We start from the raw sequence: 22,685 nt of genomic DNA on the forward strand, positions 1-22,685 counted from the left end.
CGGGCGGGGGGAAGAGAGTGCGGGATCCGGCCAGGCTAGGCTTGGCCGCGGCCCGGGCGGCTGCCCCGCTTCCCTCCCCTCCCGCCCCGCCAGCCGGCGGCTCTCGTGGCTGCGGCCGCCGCCGGGGCGGGGTCGGGCAGAGGCCGCCCGCCCGCTCTCCCTCTTCTCGATTCAGGCTTTGGGGCCTGGACAGCCTTCCTCCGCCTGCCTCCTCCCCCAACCCCCAGCCTGCCCCCGGACCCGGTATCCGGGTAACGCTGATCCCCGCCGGGGGTGGAGGAGGAGGAGGGGGTGGGGGGAGTAACTCGATCCTCCACTTAACCGCTCTCAATTACTCCTTTTGACGCGGAGTCGCGGCGCGCCGACTCGGCTCTGATCTTGCTCACCCCGGGCCCGTGGGCGTACCGACCCCCGTTTGGGCCCCCACCTCGGGTTCTCCCGGAGCCTCGTAGCTAATCTGGACTTGGGGGCTAGTCAGAGTCGAGGGGTGGTGGGTAAGGGCAGGGCAGGAGGCCTGAAAATGTACCCTGGAGGAGCCGAAATCGCAGGGGGCACATGAAGCACCCCCTGCGTGTAGTTGAGGAGGTAGTAAGGGATCCGCTGGGCCCTGGGCTTCAGCGGCAGGGTCGGTGCTGGCTTGGCTGTGCTGGGGCGATAACCTGGCGCCTCCTCACTGCACTCTTGTCTCAGTTCTTGTTTCGTTAGCAGGATTGACTCAGTCTTGCAGCGAGGCTCGGAGCAGCCCAGGGTCGCAGGTAGAGGTATGCACTATTAATCATCCTCAATCGCCTTAAATGCATTTCCCCGGCTAAATGAACAAATAATTAGATTGGTTTGCTTGACCACTGATTTGAGTTCTTGCCCTCAAGAGTTAGGCCTATTACCCATAGCTGTGCCTCTTTTTAAGGCTAGATATATACCATATGTCATCTAGAAAATAATTTCCAGGCTTCCTGATGCTATAGCATATTTTTAAAAACAAGTTTACTACTATACTAGGCTTAGCAAACTTTTAATATATTTTTAAGACTGTTACTGTACTTAAGTGACTTGAAAATCACTTTTAGACCTTAACCTATTAGAAATGTGTGTTTAGCAGAACATTTCTATTGGTCTTGGAGATGATTTAATAAAAAAGATTTTAACCTTATATTAATTTTTCCACTTGGTAAGTGCTGCAAAGGCAAGATAATTAGTCATTTGACATTTTCAGAGGTTAATGCTTTGAGAGATACATGTACAGCTTTAGGGAAATGAGTTTGTTTTGCAGGGGTGATTTTGTTCTCTTTTTGAGAATGATCTTTACTAGTCTGTTATGAATTTAATTACAGTTTTATAAGCCAGAACTTTAAAAAATTATTTATAAGGTAGGCAGCTTTTCCAATATGATTATTACTGGAATAGTTTGGGAAATACATGTATGATTTTTTCTTCATTTATGACACCATTGTAATTTTTTACATTGAAAATTGGTTCATAGCATTGACCTTGTATCCTCATTTTGCTAAAGAATCTTTGCACATGTATGTGCTAATAATAATAGACACGATTTATATAAAGAGTGAAGGATGAGATGGAAATATACAGACTTGTGTGTTTTAGAGGTAGTAAATCCCAAAGATTCACTCCGAATTGAAAATTCATTTATAAAATTGAAAGTGTATAAATTACCAAAGATCCTAATAAAATGATCTCTGAAACAGACTTCAAGGTGTAATAGAACTTACACTGGACATTCTTAACAAACTGATCAGTATTTTAACTGAATCTCAACATTCTTTGGACAGGATAAAATATTTACACATTGGAAAGGGGAAATGAAAAATAAGCAGCATGTTGTAATAGAAAAATCACTGGATTTGGCATAAAGCCGAATGTTGGTGATCCCTCTACCACCAATTAGCTTTGTGACCTTGAGCAAGTCACCTAACCTTTCTTGACCTGTTTTCTTGTCTGTGAAGAAGAGATCATCAATCCAACTCTTCCTACTCCCAATCACTCTCCTCCCCCAGGACCCTTCCAGTTCAGACATTCTATAAAGGTAGTTCTAAGTGCCTTATAACAATAAATATTGATGATAGGTTTATATTGATCAACTACAGATAAATGTTCTTTAGGACAAAGTCACTGAAAAAAGTATTTTAAAAGGTAATGATGGGTAAAAACATAGTACTTAGGATTGACTTTAATATGTTAAAAAAAGAACAGCAGCAGCCATTTACCTTTGAAGTACAGTGTGAGAAAAGTAGTTTTTTAATCTACCTAAGAAATGTCTTGGTGACTATATTAAAGCTAACATTCTCTTTCTGTTGTTGATAGAGAAGATACCTTTACAGGTTATCTGCAATAGTAAAAGTGCTATGACATGGTTAAGAGTAATAGTGTGACCAAAAATGAGCCCCATCATTTTATAATGTGGAATTAAAAAAAAAATTTAGTCAAACCTAGTACAAAAATAGAATTAAATTGTCATAGAATATAATTAGTGAAGCTTAGAAAGCATTGTGATAATGTAAAGAGTCATAAATTTGGATTCAGAAGATCTCTCAGTTCAAACCCTGCCTCTGGTTGACCTTGGGTGAATTACTTAAAATCTCTGAACCTTAATTTCTGTATTGGTAAAATGACTAGGTGACTTCTAAGGGAGGAAGATCCCTTACCAATCTTATATTGATGATCCTGTGTTAATTAAACCTAGCCATTACTTTATACAAAGCCCAAAGTTTATGTTTTTTCTAAAATTTGCTTATATTTTTAAACACATTAATACTCTCTTCTTGTTAATAGTTTAAAATGACATGTCTTTGTGCTTTGTAGTAAAACCAGGGTTTCATTTTTAAGTAAAAGATTTGCTTTGAAGCAGATTTACCCATAACAGTACAATTCTACATAACATCCCTAAAATGAGATCTTTTTGAAAGGGAAAAAATATTACAGGTAAACACTGAAACTAACACTTGATTATAGATTATACTCAGCTCTGTACAAGGTGAACTGTGAAGGAAATTAATGGCCTTTATCTGGAACTGGAATGTAAATTTTCACACATTTTTGTGACTATAGTGTGATTGGTAACAGCCTGACATTGAATGCAGGTTTTTTGGGGGGAGAGGGAGGGAGTTGGTTGGTTGGTTTTCTGCATGTGTACTTTTGCTCCAATGAGAGCTAATTTAATTTCACTGTCGTTTGGGATAATTTGCTTTAAGGGGTCATTGTGACCCTGAAAGAAAAACTTACTGAAGTCAGTCTTTGGGAGAATGTTGTATGGTCATATACGTGGTGATTGCGACTTATATAGTTTAAGAATAGAAAAATACCAGCCACAAAATTTTGGTTATATCAATCACCCTTCTTCCAGGCTAGAGAGCTTATAACCTACAGGCATAAAAATGGAGCATTTTATGCTTTTACTACTACCCAACATTAAACATCCTAGCCCCATGTATGGCTTGTTAGTGTTAGCAAAGCTGCTTTAACAATTTAAAACTATTTTTGTAAAGTCAAGAGTTTTATTTAAGAGAGTCATTTTGGTATTCTTTTAAAAATCAAACTTTTTTCAGAAATATGGTATTGTGTCCATAGCTATAAGGGAAAAAAATTTTGTCCAGTCCTAAAGTAGAAATGGTTTCCAAAGACATGGAAGAGTTTCTATGTTAATAGTTTTGGTTTTCTTTTATCAGACATTTAAGCTTAAAGAATAAATGTTGTGATAGTTAACCTTCTTGATATTTCCAGGTCACACATGTTGAGCCGTGGGAAAAAGGAAGCAGAAAAACAGCAGGCCAGACAGGGATGTGCGGAGGGGTAAGTAGAAGTACGTGCATTCTTAAGTTTTTCTGTGTCTGGTGACAGATTTTAAGTTTATGTATTACAAATACAATATAGACTTTTATATTATTTAGACAAACAGTTGACACATATAAGAAACAATTCTTAAAATTGAAAAAATCTGAATTCAGATGACCAATAGGGTCAGAAAATTACAGTATTACTCTTCCCTCTTGGATTTTTTTGCTGCTAATATTGATACTTGCCATTATTATCTAGACCAGGGATTCTTCACCTTTTTTGTCTCATTGACCCCTTTGGCAGTCTGGTAAAGCGTATGGACCCTTCTCAGAGTAAGAGAATATATTGTCCACATTCATAAATGAAAGAAATTCCAAATTTAGAAAGTAATAAAAACAAAGATGTAAAATTTTTTTCCCCCTAAATTCTCAGAACTCCTGAAATCTAGCCAAGATCTCAGGTCAACTTTTTGGTGTTAACTATTGATGCTCAATCTCTTATCTCCCTCCCTCCTTCCCCTCCCTTCCAAGGTTCGAGGTGTTGGAACAGGAGGAATTGTTTCTACAGCATTTTGCCTGTTATACAAGTTATTTACTTTGAAACTCACTCGCAAGCAAGTGATGGGTCTCATAACACATACAGATTCTCCATATATTAGGGCCCTTGGATTTATGTATATAAGGTAAGCACTCATACCTTCTATTTACCAGTCAGTGCATCACTATTAAATATCATACATTTATAGTCTTTTGCAATTCCAGGTACACACAGCCCCCAACAGATCTCTGGGATTGGTTTGAATCCTTCCTTGATGATGAAGAGGTATGTCAGCAAGGGTAATAATTTGTTTTCTTCTGATTTCTATGGGTTTTTTTCTCTTTAAAATAAATTCTTTGACTTTTGTGTTGTAGACTTCCTTCAATTTAAATTTATTATAATGGATTATGTTGAAATTATATTATTTTTCTTAAAACATGATAGTTTGTTTTTAAATCTTAGGTTAAATTCTTATAAGTAGTTTTGATGTTATTTTGAAATTTATTTTATATAATATAAATTGCCATCTCAGAGCACATGAGAAAAATGTGGTTAAAATGTTTGAACTTCAATTTTTAAACTTTTGTTGGCCCTTGTTAAACTTCTAAGTCATTTTTTCCTTTTAGTGGCCCTTATGTTTTAGGAAAGTGTAAATTTATGATTAAGAAATAATTTATTGTTTTTAAGATCATCCATGGTGGTAGAAAGACAGTCTTTAGAGTTTCTGATTGCTACTTTTAATAAACTTTTTAAGTTTTACTTAGCCCCTAAGTTTGTTTCTTCCAATAAATGTATGCTTATGATTATAAAATTGGTTTTTAAAAAATTAATGATTCTATTGAACAAGTCTTCATAATTTTTTTTAAATCCTAAATTTAGCATTCTACTTTATGTTGGGTTAAATGTACCTTGAAGTTTCTTATTTACCCTGGGAACCCTGACTGCCTTAGAGCTTAATAACTTACATGGTTGGTTGTTTTTGTTTTTGTTTTTACCTAGCAAGTGGTGAGCTCTGGAAGACTTGAATGTTCAGTAAATAATTACTGAAGGAAGAGCTCTGTTCCCTGTGATTCTACTGCCTGGCATTCCTATAGGGCAGCTTCCTACTTGTGTGCTTTTTTTTTTTTTTTTTTTTACTTTTTCTGTAATGTTAATGAACAAACTGAATTGGAAAAGTCTTTTTGCAGTTTCCTTTTTCTGACTTGAAAAAATGTATTTTACTAAAATCTTTATACTTCCATCTATTATTTTATTAATTATCCTAAATTCATATACCTAGGCAACTATCAGACTTGCCAAAATTATTGCTTTAGTGAGAACTTTTACATTTTTGCTTTTCATTACATGAATAGTGCCCATCGATAGATTTCATTTGTCATTTTTTAATTTGCATGTTTTGTTTTAAGCTGCCAAAAGGAAGAACTTTTTAATGTTAGGGCATAATCACAACCTATATAAAGCTTAGTTTCTCTTTTGATGAATATTTCAGATGGAAAATCTTTCCACTTGACCATCTGTTACCTCTACCTGTTTGTTTTGTTTCTGAATGCTTCTCTTAAATCTGTTTTTATTGTATACACATGTCTGAGGTGCTCTGTTTAAGCTAACTTATTGTTTTCTTCTTTAGATATCTGCAGCGATTTTATTTGGAAATACTGTATATCTGAACACTTAAATGTGTGTGAGTGCAAGCAGTTTTACCTTTAGCTCTTGTTTTCCTGTTTAGATAACAAATCTCACTTTCCTTGTGTGCTTGCACTATAGGTTTGGGACTGACAATAGCTGACTAACATGTCCTGAGCTGTGAGAGGGCATAGCAAGAAGGCCTTCATGCGGTAATGACCCTTTTCAGAGACAATGGTCATCATGGATTATGCGTTTCCAATTATTTGTTCATTTATTTATTTTTTACATAACTCTAAATTAGAAACCTCACTGCTTCATGGCAGTTGGTTTGCTATTGCTTCCAATTTTGTTAGGATTTCATTTTATATTAGAACTTTTTATGATCCATTTAGACAGGAATTATCTGAAGCAGTCCATTTTGTAGCTAGGACACAATGCTAGGTATGATTGTGTGCAATCATATGTCCACAGAATTACTTAGAGGAATACATACTTGAATTATGTGGGCTTTAATTTTAAAGTAAGATTGTTCCACATGACCGAGTACTAAAAGACTTGCATTTTCCTGTTCACTGAGATCAGGCCCCTTTATACTACCAAAAGGCTGCAGGGTTTGTGTTTACCTGCATGCACACACTAAGCCTTAGTGTCTTATCTGTATCTTTGATTATCAAATTAGAAAGGTACACACATTGGAATTTCTGTTAGACTTAAAAAAATACTTGAAATTTCAAAAATGGTAATAAATTTTATAGTGCTCATTTATATGGTAAAAAATACCTGGTTCTGACCATTAGGGTGTCTTTCTTTGTGTTTTTGTAGGACCTGGATGTGAAAGCTGGTGGAGGTTGCGTAATGACCATTGGAGAAATGCTTCGTTCTTTTCTTACCAAATTAGAGTGGTTTTCCACCTTATTTCCAAGAATCCCTGTTCCAGTTCAGAAAAATATTGATCAACAAATTAAAACAAGACCTAGGAAAATCAAGAAAGATGGGAAGGAAGGAATTGAAGAAATAGACCGACATACCGAACGTAGACGTTCAAGGTATCAGTTAACTTCAGAATTTATATTTGTCCTTTCTTTGTGTGTTGATACAAAGTTAGATTTACCTATCTAAAGCATACATGCATGAAAATATGTCTGTTCCTCATGGTTGGCTTTTACAATTAGAAACCTTTAGCTCTTGTTCTAAAAATCATTTTCTAGTATATTTCAAAGTATACATGACTTTGAATATGAATAAGCAAGTACTTTGTTTTATTCAACTTTTTCTAAAACATGTTTAAATTGAGTAGTTTTAAGTGCACTAAAAGAGCTTAATGATTAAAAGGAAAAAAATAATTAAGGGAGCTCTATGGTAAGTGTTTATAATAGTTTATATTATCTGTTTTTGAACTGTTAGGTCACCAAGAAGGTCGTTGAGCCCAAGGCGGTCACCAAGAAGATCCAGAAGTAGAAGCCATCATCGAGAAGGCCATGGTTCTTCTAGTTTTGACAGAGAATTAGAAAGAGAGAAGGAACGACAGCGACTAGAACGCGAGGCCAAGGAGAGAGAAAAGGAAAGGCGAAGATCCCGAAGCATTGATCGTGGTTTAGAGCGCAGGCGAAGCAGAAGTAGGGAGAGACACAGAAGTCGAAGTAGGAGTCGTGATAGAAAGGGAGATAGGAGGGACAGAGATCGTGAACGGGAAAAAGAGAATGAGAGAGGCCGGAGAAGAGACCGTGATTACGATAAAGAAAGAGGCACTGAAAGAGAAAAAGAGAGGGAAAGGTCAAGAGAAAGGAGAAGTAGGAGTGAAGTGGAAGAGAAGAAGCATAAGGAGGATAAAGATGAAAAGAAGCACAGGGACGAGAAAAAAGATTCAAAAAAAGAGAAAAAACACAGTAGGAGTAGAAGCAGGGAGAGAAAACATCGAAGTAGAAGCCGAAGTAGAAATACAGGAAAGCGCAGTCGAAGCCGAAGCAAAGAGAAAACAAGTAAACATAAAAACGAGAGTAAAGAAAAATCAAACAAACGAAGCAGGAGTGGCAGTCGAGGAAGAACTGGCAGTGTTGAAAAGTCAAGAAAACGGGAACATAGTCCCAGCAAAGAAAAATCCCGAAAACGTAGCAGAAGCAAAGAACGTTCTCACAAACGAGAGCACAGTGATAGCAAGGACCAGTCTGACAAACAGGATCGTCGGAGGAGCCAGAGTACAGAGCGTGAGAGCCAAGAAAAGCAGCATAAAAACAAAGATGAGACTGTGTGAAGTTTTTGTTTTTTCTTTTTTTTTTTGTTTATTTTGTAAAAGTGGATCACATTGAATCCTATAAATGTTTGATTAAATCCTGCTTATTTTTCTTCCTTAAAGTTGAGATTGTGCAGTAGTTCCACACTCTTCAACCTCCCCCTTTATAGGCTGCAGATTTTCATTTCCCATTTTGTGTAGGGAAGTGCCTTTGTAATCCCATTTATTGCATTGACGTTTCCATCCATATGTTGAGTTTAATTCATGATGCAATGATTGTTCTTGCATTTTTATTGTTTGGTTGTTTCTGAAATGTACAGTATGTACATATGTCCTGGAAAATGTTTTAATTCTTTTGGCATGGTTGCCATGTTGGTTAAATTTGTATAAGGCAATAAACTGCCACTAATTCTACTTTTGTTTTGTAGATGTGGGATTATGGTTTCTGTACTGAAGTTAATTAGCATGGCTGTGCTTTGCATTATAGGAACTGAAGACTTTCAGAATGGGTCTTGAATGTGTATTATAACAGAAATATTTATGTGCAGACAACGTACATGAAGGCTAGGATTAACTTTCTTGTTCGTTGTATCATACCTTGGAAAACTTTTTAAAATGTATTACATTTAGATTCCTGACAACGCTACCTTTAGTGTGAGTTTTCAAGAATTATCAATTTCTGATGCAGGGTTTTAAATAAGGCTGCAGTTTATTCAGTAGTCCCTTTTAGAATGGTACCTCAAAGGGACATTGTGTTAGTAAGCCTGGACTTTATACACTTAATCTTTTTTTTTAATTACTTTGAAATTTTTCATGTTATGTAACCAATTTTTTTCTTTAATTCAGTCTCAGATTTTTTTATTTAATATTGAAGGAAAAAAAATCAATGCCAGCAGCCTAGCATTCTTGCAGCAACCCTACACTAACCTATATGAGATGAGAGGGAGGAACAGCTTGGTAAAGAAAAATATTCAAGCCTCAAAGCTTCCAAAGCATTTTTATAAATGGAAAAGTATTTAAATTATGAGATACCTTGATAGTGTCTTTTTTTTAAGTCATAACATGTTTTTTATTAATACTGACAATTGCTGTTTGAGTTTGAGAACTTCATCTAGAAGAGAGAAGTATTAATGCTATAATGCATTATTAAGGAATCATCAGTCAGCAAATTATTTAATAGGCTGTTCTTATGACATGTAAACTGATTGAGGAGAACCATCATGAGTCTGGAATAAACACTGGATTAAATCCTTTATTCTGGGTGTTGACTTTTCCCCCATCTGTTTTACAAACATTCAAATGAGAATTTATTATGGTGGATCATTGTGAAACTTAAGTAAATATTTAACCTACAGTTTGGTAACATTGCACTAACTAGATAATGTGGCAAAAGAATGAGGAGGAAAGCGCAAGCCTATGACTAAAAGCTTGAAATATTCTTTGCTAATGCTATGTATTAAGTTTTTTTAGCTTGTTTACAACTCCAAAATTAAGCAATTATTGAGGATTGAATCCCAATAGGAGGGATGTATAACACATTACTCCTTGACTTGGCTCCTTTTTCCTCCTCCATACTTTGCTCCGTATTTTTAATGGTATATATATTTGCTATCTTTTTTTATTATTTTTTCTTTTTACTTAGAACCAAGTTTACCTCTGGCTTTAAGAAGCCAGAATGGTAAAGTGACTATTAAATTAAAAAATGAAAATTTTGATGATTTAATTTGATATGCTATAATAATCTGAAAAAAATGTCCACTTGGAAAGTAAAAGGAGAGTCAAAGCATGTATGAATAGGCTGTATAATCTAAAACTACAATTTGAATCAACTATGTGACTGTTCAATCTTTAGATTGACACCATCCAACCTCAGATACATCCTATTATCATTCCTCATTTGGAAATAGTGATAACTTTCAGTCATAGATATATTTAAGGATGAATGACATAAAAGTTTCTTCAAAGTCAAACGTCTAACTTGTATAAATGTTAAGCTTGTATAATAGTGTTTTGTACTTAAGTCACATTAAGCAATTTTTCTGTGTCCATTTTAATGGCTCTGATGTAACTAGTGCTATTTTCACTATAGTATCTATAATGGAAAGAGCACTGGATCTCACACTTAGGAAACCTGGTTTGTAGAGACTGAATAAGCCAAGTCAGTCTCTTTGGGTCTCCTTTTTAAAAATGCAGATTGAGGATGTTGGGCCAGATCTAAGCTCCTTTCCTTCCTGCTTTAGCATTATGTGCATGTATATAGTGGTAAAGAATCAAGTGATTCAGGAATTTTGGATGTCTACCCAAAAATGTCACTAGCCATCCCTCAGGAAAAGTGAGAAATCAATTAGCTGCTCAAATTAGTGGTATGAAGGGGGAAATATCTTAAGTTTTTTAAGGGATCTGGCAATCCAAGTTAGGTATAAATGAATTGTGTATTTTCACTGGAGTCTGGAATAAAGATTCTGGTATTTTCCAATGTAAAAAGTAAAATGGGAAAGGTATGGTATAGGGAGTTCCAAATAATTTTTTTTTTTATTTTAAACCCTTAATTTCTGTGTATTGATTTATAGGTGGAAGATTGGTAAGGGTAGGCAATGGGGGTCAAGTGACTTGCCCAGGGTCACACAGCTGGGAAGTGTCTGAGGCCGGATTTGAACCTAGGACCTCCCGTCTCTAGGCCTGGCTCTCAATCCACTGAGCTACCCAGCTGCCCCCTCCAAATAATTTTTAAAAGGTAGATGGCAAAAGGGACTTTGGGAGCATACCTTCATACCACCATTCAGAAAACTTGAGGTGTTTTCATTACAATTTCCTTCCATTAGGATCAGTTTTCAGTTTTTTTTCCCCTGTAGTACTAGAGTGTATACCATTTTGCAAGATTTTAGAATTTAGGTTGGTGATAAAACTGGAAATCTAAAAGCAAAGTGGGAAAGATTAATCTTGATGTCATGAAAGAAAAAATCATGAGTGAATTTAAAGGTCTGAACTAGCTAATTTTAGCAGCCTTCCTGGAAAAAATCCTACAATTCTAATCATTTAAACTCCAGTATTATATCTTTAGAATATGTAAATCACCTGACAAATTTTGAACTATTTGTATCAATTGTGACTTAAAAGGCCCAATAAGAATATTGTAGACATTCAGTAATCCCATTTCTTAACTTTGTAGGTAAACATCCAAAGTCTTCAGGGTGTAAGACAAACAAGTAGAAGCCTATTATTGGCTTGAAGGTGGGGGGTGGGGGTGGGGAATGGATTTAGCATGTCTAAATTTTGGTGCTATTTTGAATATAATTTTACTTGTTTCAGCATTGTAAGTCTCAGTAGATAATGAAATGTAAGAAACTTAAATTTAGGGTGATAAGGACAAGAAAATTGTTCTCACTAGTTTTTGTGTGTTTCTATTTGCTTTATTGTAATTTTAAAAGTCATAGTGAACATTTATTAGGCGCCTATTATGTGCCGGGCATTGAACCTTCAGTGTTCTTTGAAGGAAATGATCCATTTTTATCCTGTACATTTAAACTATTCTAGTTATTAAGTACTGTGTAGTTGCTATGATTCATATTCTAAAAGTAGTTTCCAGAAAGACTGGGGAAAGATGTAGTTGTGAAAGTATTGTTTCATTTCTCAGTCCTTTTCCTCCCTTATGTGTAGGGGGTTTATATCGTATGACTTAAACAGAGTCCATTTCACATCCTCAGATAACTTGTTGCAACTTGAGTTTTCATCTTTTTGGAAAATGTTAACTGCAATTAAATTCCCTTCATGTGTTAGTGTATCAAAATATTGTCATAAAGTAAGTATGTTGAGTGTTGCCCTTTTTAGCCGTATTTAAGTTTGTGGTTTAGTCCCTCTAGGGGGCTTTCTGCATTGTTTCTCATTAAAGTTAAAGGGTTTTTCAGCTGTGATTAGAAATATTTCTAAATATCATCACTGAATTAGCAGCAGTAAAAATGAAACATGGTCCTGAATTGACTTAAAAGGCAAATGAAAAATGAGGTAGAGCAACTATAAATTTCTAGATGTATTTATTTTGCCTGAAAAACTCCCCCAGTTTTCTAAACAATTATTTTCCTTCTCATCCTTGAAAGTACAGTTGTAGACATTTCTTTATAAATTGGCATGGGATATATGTACATAGCCACTTTGACATGATTGCATATGACGAGCATGTTAATTTGCAGATTAATTCCTTCTGCTTGGCTGAATGAAAGATCATTTTATTTTGCCTTGAAGGACATTTTTGTACTTAGGTTTGAATATCTCATGATTTGGAAATCAGCAACCCCTTGAATCCAGCTTCCCCTACCCTAATTACCTCAGTGAACTTCCCTATACCCCAGTTATCTTCCAAACCAAGTTGCATCTCCCATATCCCTTTTTGAACTTGCTGATTCACATCTTGTCCAGCAGTAGGAAAGAAAAATTGTTTTTGTAGGCTTTCTCTTTCAACAAACATTAAGTGCCTGCTCATGTCAGGCACTAAGTCCTAGAGCTACAATGATAGAAATAATGCTTTGCCCACTTTGAATGCTAAGAGTTAAATAAGATCCTCTTTTTTCAAAAAAGTGCTTACATATTACAAGGTCTATAAAATTCAAGTCAAACTTGTATTGGGTAATTTATGCTAAAAATTCATTCTGTCTCTTCTGGTACATTTTAATTTCTAATTCCTGAAATTGAATCCCTCCTCACTGTTCAACCTTAAAACTATGGACACCTCTCCTATATGAAAACATTCCCTTGGGCCTGCAGTTCCTTTACTGGCCTATCTCACTTTAACTGCCAACCTTTATGCTATCTATTAGATACTGTTGACTGGTGGCTCTATTTTGATACATGTTTGAAATTCCTGTGGCACTTATTGTGTATTTCTATCTCCACAGCTATGCCTCCTTTGGCTCCTTGTCAATGCCCTGCCCCTCCCCCAGTTATGTCATTCTCACTTTATACATTCATCTTGATCTCATCCACTCCTAGGACTTCAGACATCATCCCTATGCTGCAAATCATTAATAACGGCTTGGGTGGGGTGCTCAGTAATTGTTAGCTGAAGTTTAATGAAAATGTATCTGAAGTCTTGAACTTCACTATCAAAAGGTGTACAAGATAAAGGGAGTTTTTTGCTAGGCAACTTGTTTGAAAAAGCTGAGGTTTTAGGTGGACTGAAAGCTTAACATGAGTCAACAGAGCAATAGGGGACTAGGAAAGTATTAGTCCTGCTGTACTTAAGCCACATTCGAATTATTGTGTTCAGGGTACAACTTCCAGCATCAAGTTCATGCAAGGCCTCAAGACTATATATAAACTAGGGATTGGGAACCTATTGTTGCTGAATCCTAGAGATTAAAAAAAAAAAAAAAACCTAAACCAAGTGCCCTTGAGTTTATAAAAGGATTTGTTCTGTTTATCTTCAGAAGGCATAATTAGAAATGGTAGATCATAGATCTAGTGCTGAAAAGAACCTTGAGAGACCAACTAATCAAAACCCATTTCACAGTTGAGCAACCTGGTAAAATGATTTCCAAAGGCTTCACAAGTAGAGCTGAGTTATAAGCTCCTGAGACTGGAGTTCTTATTGCATCGTATCGTAAACTAGGGTTAGGGAAATTTAAGCTTGTGAGGGTAGAAATTCCTAACGAGTAGAGGTGTTATCCAAGAGGGATGGACTGTGAAGAGGTAGTAGGCCCACTAATTAGAAGTCATCAAGTAATGGCTGGATGACCACTTGGATCTGTTTTAGGAAGGATTTTTATTCAAGTATGTTTTGCCCTGTGGTTCTTTTCTCCATCTTCAACATTCTTTTAACATGATAGCTCGTGTGCTTTAAAGTTTGAAAAACTGGCATTTGAGCCTCAACAGAATTTGTCAAAGGTATTAGTTATCCCCATTTTATAGATTACCTCTGAGCTTCTTTTTCTATAAGCAACTTGTCTGAGGTTACAAGAGGGCTAATAAGAGGTTCCTGACTCCATCACTATTCAATATGCCATGCTGCAACACCCTACCTGACTTCAAAGTTAAGAGGAAAGTTATATAGGCCTTGAAGAACAAGGTAGTGATATGAGTATTGCATTAAATATAAACCCACTTGAACTGGCATTTCAAATATGACTCCCCAGAGTTTGAAGAGACCTCAGCAATCATCTAATCCATTTTACCTAAATGTAGGAACCTGCAACATCCATAACAAGTGGTCATCTTGGTTCTGCTCAAAGACTTTTCAGCGATGAACACTTCCTCAAGCTATGTATTCCACTTTAGGACAACATTAGTTGTTGGCAAGTGTTTTCTGTCTCTGCAACTTAACTGATTGCTCCTATTTCTGTTCTTCGGAGACAAGCAGAACAAGACTAATCCTTCTTGGTGACAGTGTTTCAAATATTTGAAAATGGCCATCAAGTCCCTTAATGCAAATTGCAGCCCATCCAAGCCTTTAAAGTCCTGTATAGTTCTTGTCTGTACAATTAAAACTACCATAAAAGTTCTACCCACTATACCAAAGGCCTTCCTATGGGTTATTTTGACATTCAGTGGGTACCAGTACAGGATGTAGGATATCCATCCTTACTCTCATTACATAATTAGTCCACTCTTCCAGTCATACAGTCTTTGAAGCATGATTTTTATGCCACTTCTTTGATATGTCATCAACGGTAATATACAGTAACCTTATATCCATCATATTATACCTATCCATCACTAAAATTGCATCACCTAAAATCTTGATTCCTCAGAGATTGTGGTAGTCTATTATTTGCAGCTTTATGACAGCGCTTGGAGAATGCCAACATTAAAAAAGATGAGTTTTCACGTTGGGTAGAGATGCGAGATCTTTGGAAGTACAACGCAATTTCCCCTAAGCAATACAAACCACAATCTTTAACCTATTCAATTATAGTCTCCATTCGTTGTCTCTGCAGTTTATATGCCAGACATACTAATAGGTTAACTCAATTGGCTACATATGTTGATATATATATGTATATATCAATATTGAGGCTGTAGGTGGACTCTGAAATTCATTCTTCAAGTGCACAACTCTTCTCACCTAATGATTGAATATGTTCTTATTCCCTTTAAGAACTCTGGATTGCATTGATGACAAACTCCTTTGGCTTTTGGTCATAAATGGATCAGAGAAAGTAGAGGGAAATATGGATATGGTCGCAAATGTGGCTCCAGGAGTCATGAATAGAGTAAAATTTATGAAAAACTTGTCAACCTGCAAGGTGGCTGACAGCTGTATCATACTATATAGCACTTTCATTATCTGGAATGGGGGTCTATTGAGTCCTAGAGTAATGATTTAGACTGTTGCTATGAAGAAATGTCCAGATAGGAACCTTGATTCCCATGGATAAGATCACTAATTAGATTTGTCACATGGAAGAAAACCACACATTACATCTTTCCTTAAAAAAAAAAAAATCCAAAAACTGTTTAGTATTTCAGACAGCTTAATTCTTTAATACTAGTCCTTGATCAGACTTAGTATTCTGTGAATATCCCACAGATTGGCACCCTGTTTATTTTTTTCCTTCTACCCTTCCACTTCCTACCCCATAGCCAAACTCCTATGTCTCTCCCCCCATTCTGTTTTCCTCTATCCCACTGATTAGGCCAACTCTGAGGGGAGGTATGAGTGGGGCACTTACTATATCTTTATTCATAGAATTTCAGAGTTGAAAAAACACCTCAGAAGTCATCAAGTCTGATTTATATGTGCCTAAGAATATCCTCTCCAAACCTTCCCAACAAGAGATAATTCAGCCTTTTCTTAAAGACTTGCAGTGATGAGATAGTCAGTAAATCCCAGGCAACCCACATTCCACTTTTTGGCAGTTCTAATTTCTAAAAATTTTGTCCCTATGTTAAGCCAAAACTTAATTCCCTATCATTTCCACTTATTGCCCCTGGTTCTACTCTAGAGTCAGGCAAATCAAGTCTAAATTCTTTTCTACTTTGCCTCTTTACTGCAGGAAAGAATACAGATTTAGGAGCATTACTATGCTATAAAGAAAAGAAAGTAAGACAAATCTACTTAAAGTGTGTGAGCCAAATGGCTCCAAAGGCTATCTGTGTATTAAGTCAATTCCAATATATATTTAGTAAGTGCTTACTATCTTCAAAGCATGCTAGGCACTGGGGATACAAAACTTATTCTCAAGTCTCCTTGCCAAGTCCTCAAACCACAAGAGATAACCAGTTCCATCACTACCCAAACCTTTAACCCCCAAATAAGCCATATTTGAGATTCGACTAGCCTTGCGGCCTTGTGTAGAGCCCATTGAACACAACCACTCCGACTTAATTTCTTGGCTTTTATCTATCAAAAAGAGGTTGGGTGGAAATTGCTATAATTATACATGATTCTTTTCATTGTCCTTCTAATTTGATATTTGCTCTTTGACATCTTTTCTAATTAACTAGTTGATGCTTAGCAGACAACTGACTGAAGTAACTGCTGGAATGATAAACAAGCAGTTCTTGAAGGAAGAGATCCAAGTGAAATTAACATTAGATGTAAATTAAAACAACTTGGAGGTACCTCTTTATAATCATCGAATTAATAATTTTAAATGGTCAGGTTCCATGTTGGAATTGTGCAAATGGGCAAATGTGGATTACTACACTGTCAATATAGCTGTGAACTGATACAATAATTTTGAAAAACAATCTATCAATATTAGAGATTTCTAAAACTTACAATGACTTTTGATCCAATGATCACCCCTTACGAACTATTTATCTTAGGGATTTTGTTTTGGTTTGAAGACCTATCTGTACAAAATGTTCTCAACAGCTTTATTTGTAATAGCAAAACCCAGAAACAAGCCATAAGTCCAACAACTGAAGAATGGTTGGATTAATTGGGGCATATTATGATACTTCTGATAAAGTCCTCCATTGTTTCATCATGGTATTAATAACATGGTCATTTCTTAAGGCTATACTAACAAGAGAACAAGGTCCTACTAAGCCTTCAAAAGGCTTTGAGTACAGATCTGGTGATGGATGGACTATAGGTTATACAAGGACCAATCTAATTTTGAGAAGATGGATCACCACATTGTCTTCAGGGCAGTAAGTTTTTGAGCCACAGCAATTCTTGAAAACCATCAAATGAATTTGAAAACTGTCAAGTTCTTCATCAGAGGAGTGAGTAGCCACACCAATAAAATATCACAAGTTGCTGAAGTATGAAAGTAAATATGTCAGTGGAATATTATTGTGCTATAAAAATGACAAATATAAGGAATGGAAAGAAAAAATATAATGCAGAATGGGAAAAAATTTTAAAACAACAAAACCAATAAGTTCTAATGATGTACAAAGAAGAAAAAATTCAGAAAGGAATACAGAAATATTATTGTTATTTTGTAGAGGTTAATATTAATACTTTAAATAACAAATTGTAAATTATTTAAGTTTATGACTCAATTGTGGTTTTATAATTTAAAATTTTGGAATATTTGTTTTGTTAATGCTTAATAAGATTATAATAAAATTACTTAATTTTCTCCTGTCTATTAATCAATAAATAAACATTATTAAATGCTTACTATGAACTAGATTCTGGAGATAGACAAAAATGTCTACATTTCCTCCTGGAATTTATCTTAATTCTTTCTTAAGATTTTGATTTTATTCCTTGGGAGTTTGATCCTTTTCACATTCACCTCTGTCAACTTAGTTTTTGGAAGCCCCAAGTTTGCCCATTTCCCTTGGGAATTTACCTTAAGGGAAGTCCCAAAGTGACTTTGTCTTAGACTAAATAAGGAATCTCCCAGTGCCCATTAAATGTCCTAAATAGGAGTAATGAAAAATGCTCCAGTGCTCAATCACCCTTTTAGTCTTAGGATTTTACCCCATTGTATCAGAGATCGATTCCCAAGAAGACCAACACTAGTGCAGGAACCATCATTTTAGTATCCATTGTATTAGACCACTCCCAGATACCCCAGCCCCTGGCTATAGCCTCTTTCCTAAGCCTGCTTACAACCTGTCAGTGTATATTTGATGTCCTGGGTTCCCCCAAAAGATATGTAAGATCCCTATGTTTTATGTTCTTTGGAGAATCATCTCATGCAGTGATCCTCTCAGAGATACTGTTCCCAGAGTCCCAGAGCCCATGGCTCTGTGTGGTTTTTAGGCACTTGATTCTGTGTGGCAGCTGAATATTGAACACTATCTCTTTCCTGATTAAAGACTGGGTTTTATCTGACTAGTGGTTCTATGTTTTTCCAGGTTGACACAGATGGAAGCCCCAGCAAGATTCTGCCTTAGTTATGGCTGCCTAAGCCACCTGCTAGCTGACACCAGACATGAAACGTACACAGGAATCCGTTGAGTTCCAGTCCAGATTCAGCTTAGCAGGTTGGTGGGTAAGTGGAAATTCTCATACAATGAACTCAGTCTCGTATATTTGGGGAACATGAACCTCTTTTTAATCAGGGGCTAAATGGGCAATCATGGTTCTGCAAGGGCCCCAGAGAGCCCCCCTTGTGGGACTGCTATGGAGTATATGTCCATAAATTATGGACCAGGTACCTGTGGGTATTTAGATAAGTGGCAGAGGTTAACTAAGTCTGATCCCAACGAATGCTAGTCAAGATGGGATCTTTTGATAGCAAAAAGATTATCTTTCTGCAGTCTGTTTTAAATGATGCAGGTTGTGGAATCGAGGATTCTGAATGGGAAGCTTCCAACCAGTGGCTCCATGAAAATACCAGGGGACAATCAGTGTTGGAGCTAGGCCCCAAGGAGGGTAAGAGCAGAAAAAAAGGTAAGTAAAGAGGAAAACCAGGCTAATCAAGGCAAAGGGAAAAGCTCTAAACAACAGGAAAGGGAACAAACTGAAAATCAGAATGTCAAATTACAGAAAGAAAAAAATGAACTTAGACACTATAAAGAACTCTAGTAAATCACCACTCCTTGAAAGCAGCTTGCTTGAGCCTCTCAATTCACCCAAGTTCCCAATTCAGTTTCCTTTTAAAATCAAAGGAAAGGAAGGCACCAGAACACTTCAGGCATCTTTTACTCTTTAGACCATGGCTGAGCTCAGAGCTATGGCTAAGGACTTTCCAAAAGCTAGAGAAAGTCCTTTGGAATTCGCTAAAGAATTTGAGGTCACTCTTTCTACTTACCAACCTGGCCTCTCTGACCTTTATCAGCTTGCCCAAGTACTGGTGAGCCTAGGGGATGCTGCTCACTGGTTTAAAACAGCTCAGTGGGACGATCCTTTAGAGCCCATAAATCAGTTAATGGCTAGAAAAGATGATCCTAAAGTTCACCTCCAAGAGGCCAGGAAAATTGGGGAGGCCTTATTAGAAGCTATTTCCAAGGTCTTCCCAAAGTCTGTCAATAGGGGAAAAATTCAGGCTTGTACTCAAAATACAGGAGAATCTGTTATTGATTTTTATAATAAATTTCTGACTACATTTGGAACAAATTCTGGTTTTTCTCTGGATAGCCTTGATACTGTAGTCACCTACTCTCTATGTGACAGGGTTAAACAAAAAGGCTGAAGAGGTAGCTAAGAAAAGGAATCAAAAATAATGAATTTGCAGCTACAACAGTGGCAGCAAAGGAAACAAGGATCTGCTTCACCCTGTTTCTAGACATTTTCCTTCCAGGTACCAAGCCAAGAGGCAAAGGGACAAAAGGTGTTATTACTGTCATAAACCAGGACGTCTAAAGAAAGATTGCAATGAGCTGCTACATAATTTAAAATCTCACCAAGAGAGGTTTCAGTCCTCCTCAGAAGGGCCCTCTCCCACAAGACTACATGGGGATGCCTCACAATGACAGGTCTCCAAGGATATTAAGAGTTTCTTCTGTAGTATCATCATCCCCAATAGGAAGCCACTCACATCATGGTTGTTTCTCTCCCCCATTGAGACTCTGATAGATACTGGAGCTGCTAATTCTTCTCATATTGGAAGAATTTGGAGCACCCTCCAAGACGGATCCAGTTGGATCCCACTCCTTGTTGGTAATTACAAACATTTTTGTTGAGCTGTTACTTATTTCTAGAGATAAGGCTTTTCTGATTAACGTGAATGTATTCTAGAGTAAAGAAAGTTAATTTGAGTTTGATGCAGACCTTACTAATTATTGCATTGTTGTAAATGGACAACAAATGGAAATATTTGGGGAAATGCTTTGTGCTTAATGGTAAGAAAACCCTGAGCATTTACATTGAACAATGAAATTCCTCTTAGAAGTGGCTTCTGCCTTAGACCAAAAGAGAGATTTAGGGCATAACTGAGAGAAATGCAATTTCTGGAGCCACAGGTGAAATTATAGTTTAAAAAAAAAGTAAAAGAAATGGGTATGGATAGCCATTGTAATTTAAGTACTCTGTTCTGATTTAAAGATAATCTTAAGTTTTTCCTTAATGATCCTAATGCTTTGTGTTTGTTGAGGAATCTTTATGAATTCTACTTTTTGAGAAGTAAAAGACCAGACACTGCAGCCTGATTTTTGGAGGTTTGGGGGTTTTTTAGGTAAATTCTCAGAGCGTAACCATTACATAGAAAAGCTATTGGTTTTTTTAAGACTAGTAAATCCTGATGATTGCTTTTTCTATAGGATTTACCTTTATCTCTTCCTTTTAAGTCAGGAAGACTGACCCTATTCAGCATCTGCCTTTGATCATTATATTTCTCTGATAGATAACCATTGGCACAGACTACTATTAGGAAAGGATTTCCTACCTGGGAATTCTCCAGTGGCACCCTGCATTTACCATCCCAGTCTGGAGCATGGGTGAAGTTATTAGAATCTATTAATATTAATTTTGCTGCATTTCTTGTTTTAAAAGAATTTATTCAGAACCCCTGGAGCCCTAATTAGTATCTCAAGTCATTTCCTGGGGAGATAAAACCTAGACAAAGTTTTTCTAAAGCCTGAACCAGGAGTCCATTTAAGATATCTCTACAAGGAACCTGAATGAGTGCCCCGCAAGACGCCTTTACACAGAAATCATCTCTACTAAAAGGGGAAGTGCTTCATCAAGCAGAAGACAACTGAACTGGGCTAAGAGTCTCTTTCTTTTGGTTTTCTTTCCATTGCCTTTTAATTTTTCTGAAGCAGGTGTAAAATTTGCCTTTTTTAATTCCCCATGGAATTCTAATAGTATTTACCCTGAGTGAGGTCTCTTTAAGTAGAGAAGTAGAAAGGAAAAAAACTAGTTCTTATATCTAGTTAGAGTAGGAAAATTTCAACTAGTAGCATTTTATTTTGTTATGAGGCTTAATATCCTATTTATTAATTTGAAATTTTACAATCAAAAGTTTCCAGAGTGCTTTTCTAAATTTTCATAACATATGTTCAGTATATATGTAGAATTGCAACATGTATTTTCTCAAGGTGATATCAGAAGAGTTTAGGAGAATAATGGATCCTGATAATGTTTATGGAGATGATTGTTAACAAGAAGAGATAGGTTATTTTTAACCCTGAATATGATTGGAGAAAATTGCCATTTAAGGTTAAATTATATGGGAAGATAATTGGAAAGAATGCTATGGAAAAAAAACTGGCTAGTGATGCAAGCAGTCCTGAGTGTGTCTTTGGGTAATTGCAGGTATAGTTCCAGATTATGGGAAGGCTGAGAGGATGCTCAGCCAGATTCCCTAGAAAGAAATTTCTATGTTATACCTGGCAGGTTCCATGTGTGGCTGTGCATCATTGACAACCTATACCTAGCATTTTAGGGGAGCATTTCTCCCTTATTTTAGTTACTTCCCTCTTCTCCTATTATGACAAATTTTCTGCAGTCATAAAAGGTAGAAAGTCATAATAGGCATAATAAGCCTAAAATATGTAGGAATTGAAGAGGCAGTTATGTAGAAATTTTAGCCATTTCAAATAATTAAGCAGATAAAGAAGTACCTTTTCTTGAGGCTTTAGATGGAGGTATTATTAGGAAAAAATCAATATATAGGAAAAACCTAGCAGGTATCAGTATCAAAAAGGGGGAACCTATACAGACAATAAATTCTAGGCAACATCTTTGATAAGCAGGGTTCAGATAAAACACCAAAATGCTTCTCAGTACCAGTAAAGTTTATACATTTTGGGACTACAATGCAGGAAACAATTAGATAAGAAGAAGGGAGCCTTTTGTGCCTAGGAATATGAGTGAAAACAACCAACTCGGCCCAAGTTCAATGGTAAATTTAGCCCTTTCTTGCCAATGAATAGATACTCAGGAAACTGAAAATTGTGTTAAAAAATTTAATTTAGTAAGACATTTAATAAGACTAGAACTTAGCTAACTCAGGATATTTCGTGATACTGCCACAAAAAGAGAATTGCTTCTGCAATAATTTTTATTTACTGACTTTTTGCTTAGGCTGTCATTCAGTTGCAACATTATTTCTTTCATGATACGTCATTCCTAATATTTCCTGGAAGTATACAAGAGTTAAAGGAATTTTTTTTTAATTTTTTTTTTTATTTTAAACCCTTAACTTCTGTGTATTGACTT

At 36.3% G+C, this 22,685-nt stretch overlaps 2 protein-coding genes across 2 annotated transcripts in view; both read left to right on the forward strand.

Annotated features, from left to right (window-relative positions):
• Positions 1–9,435, forward strand: part of PRPF38B (pre-mRNA processing factor 38B) — a 14,818-nt gene extending 5,383 nt beyond the window's left edge. The window contains exons 2-6 of the mRNA XM_044672231.1: positions 3,736–3,804; positions 4,320–4,471; positions 4,551–4,611; positions 6,775–6,998; positions 7,357–9,435. Of these exons, the coding sequence (XP_044528166.1) occupies positions 3,736–3,804; positions 4,320–4,471; positions 4,551–4,611; positions 6,775–6,998; positions 7,357–8,203 (1,353 nt within the window). The 3' untranslated portion in view covers positions 8,204–9,435. The remainder of the gene's footprint in view (positions 1–3,735; positions 3,805–4,319; positions 4,472–4,550; positions 4,612–6,774; positions 6,999–7,356) is intronic.
• Positions 9,436–18,802: 9,367 nt separating this feature from the next.
• Positions 18,803–22,685, forward strand: part of FNDC7 (fibronectin type III domain containing 7) — a 56,039-nt gene continuing 52,156 nt past the window's right edge. The window contains exon 1 of the mRNA XM_044675503.1: positions 18,803–18,974. Within this exon, the coding sequence (XP_044531438.1) occupies positions 18,803–18,974 (172 nt within the window). The remainder of the gene's footprint in view (positions 18,975–22,685) is intronic.

This window comes from Gracilinanus agilis, chromosome 4 (genome assembly GCF_016433145.1).
Source record: "Gracilinanus agilis isolate LMUSP501 chromosome 4, AgileGrace, whole genome shotgun sequence".
NCBI classification, from domain to species: domain Eukaryota; kingdom Metazoa; phylum Chordata; class Mammalia; order Didelphimorphia; family Didelphidae; genus Gracilinanus; species Gracilinanus agilis.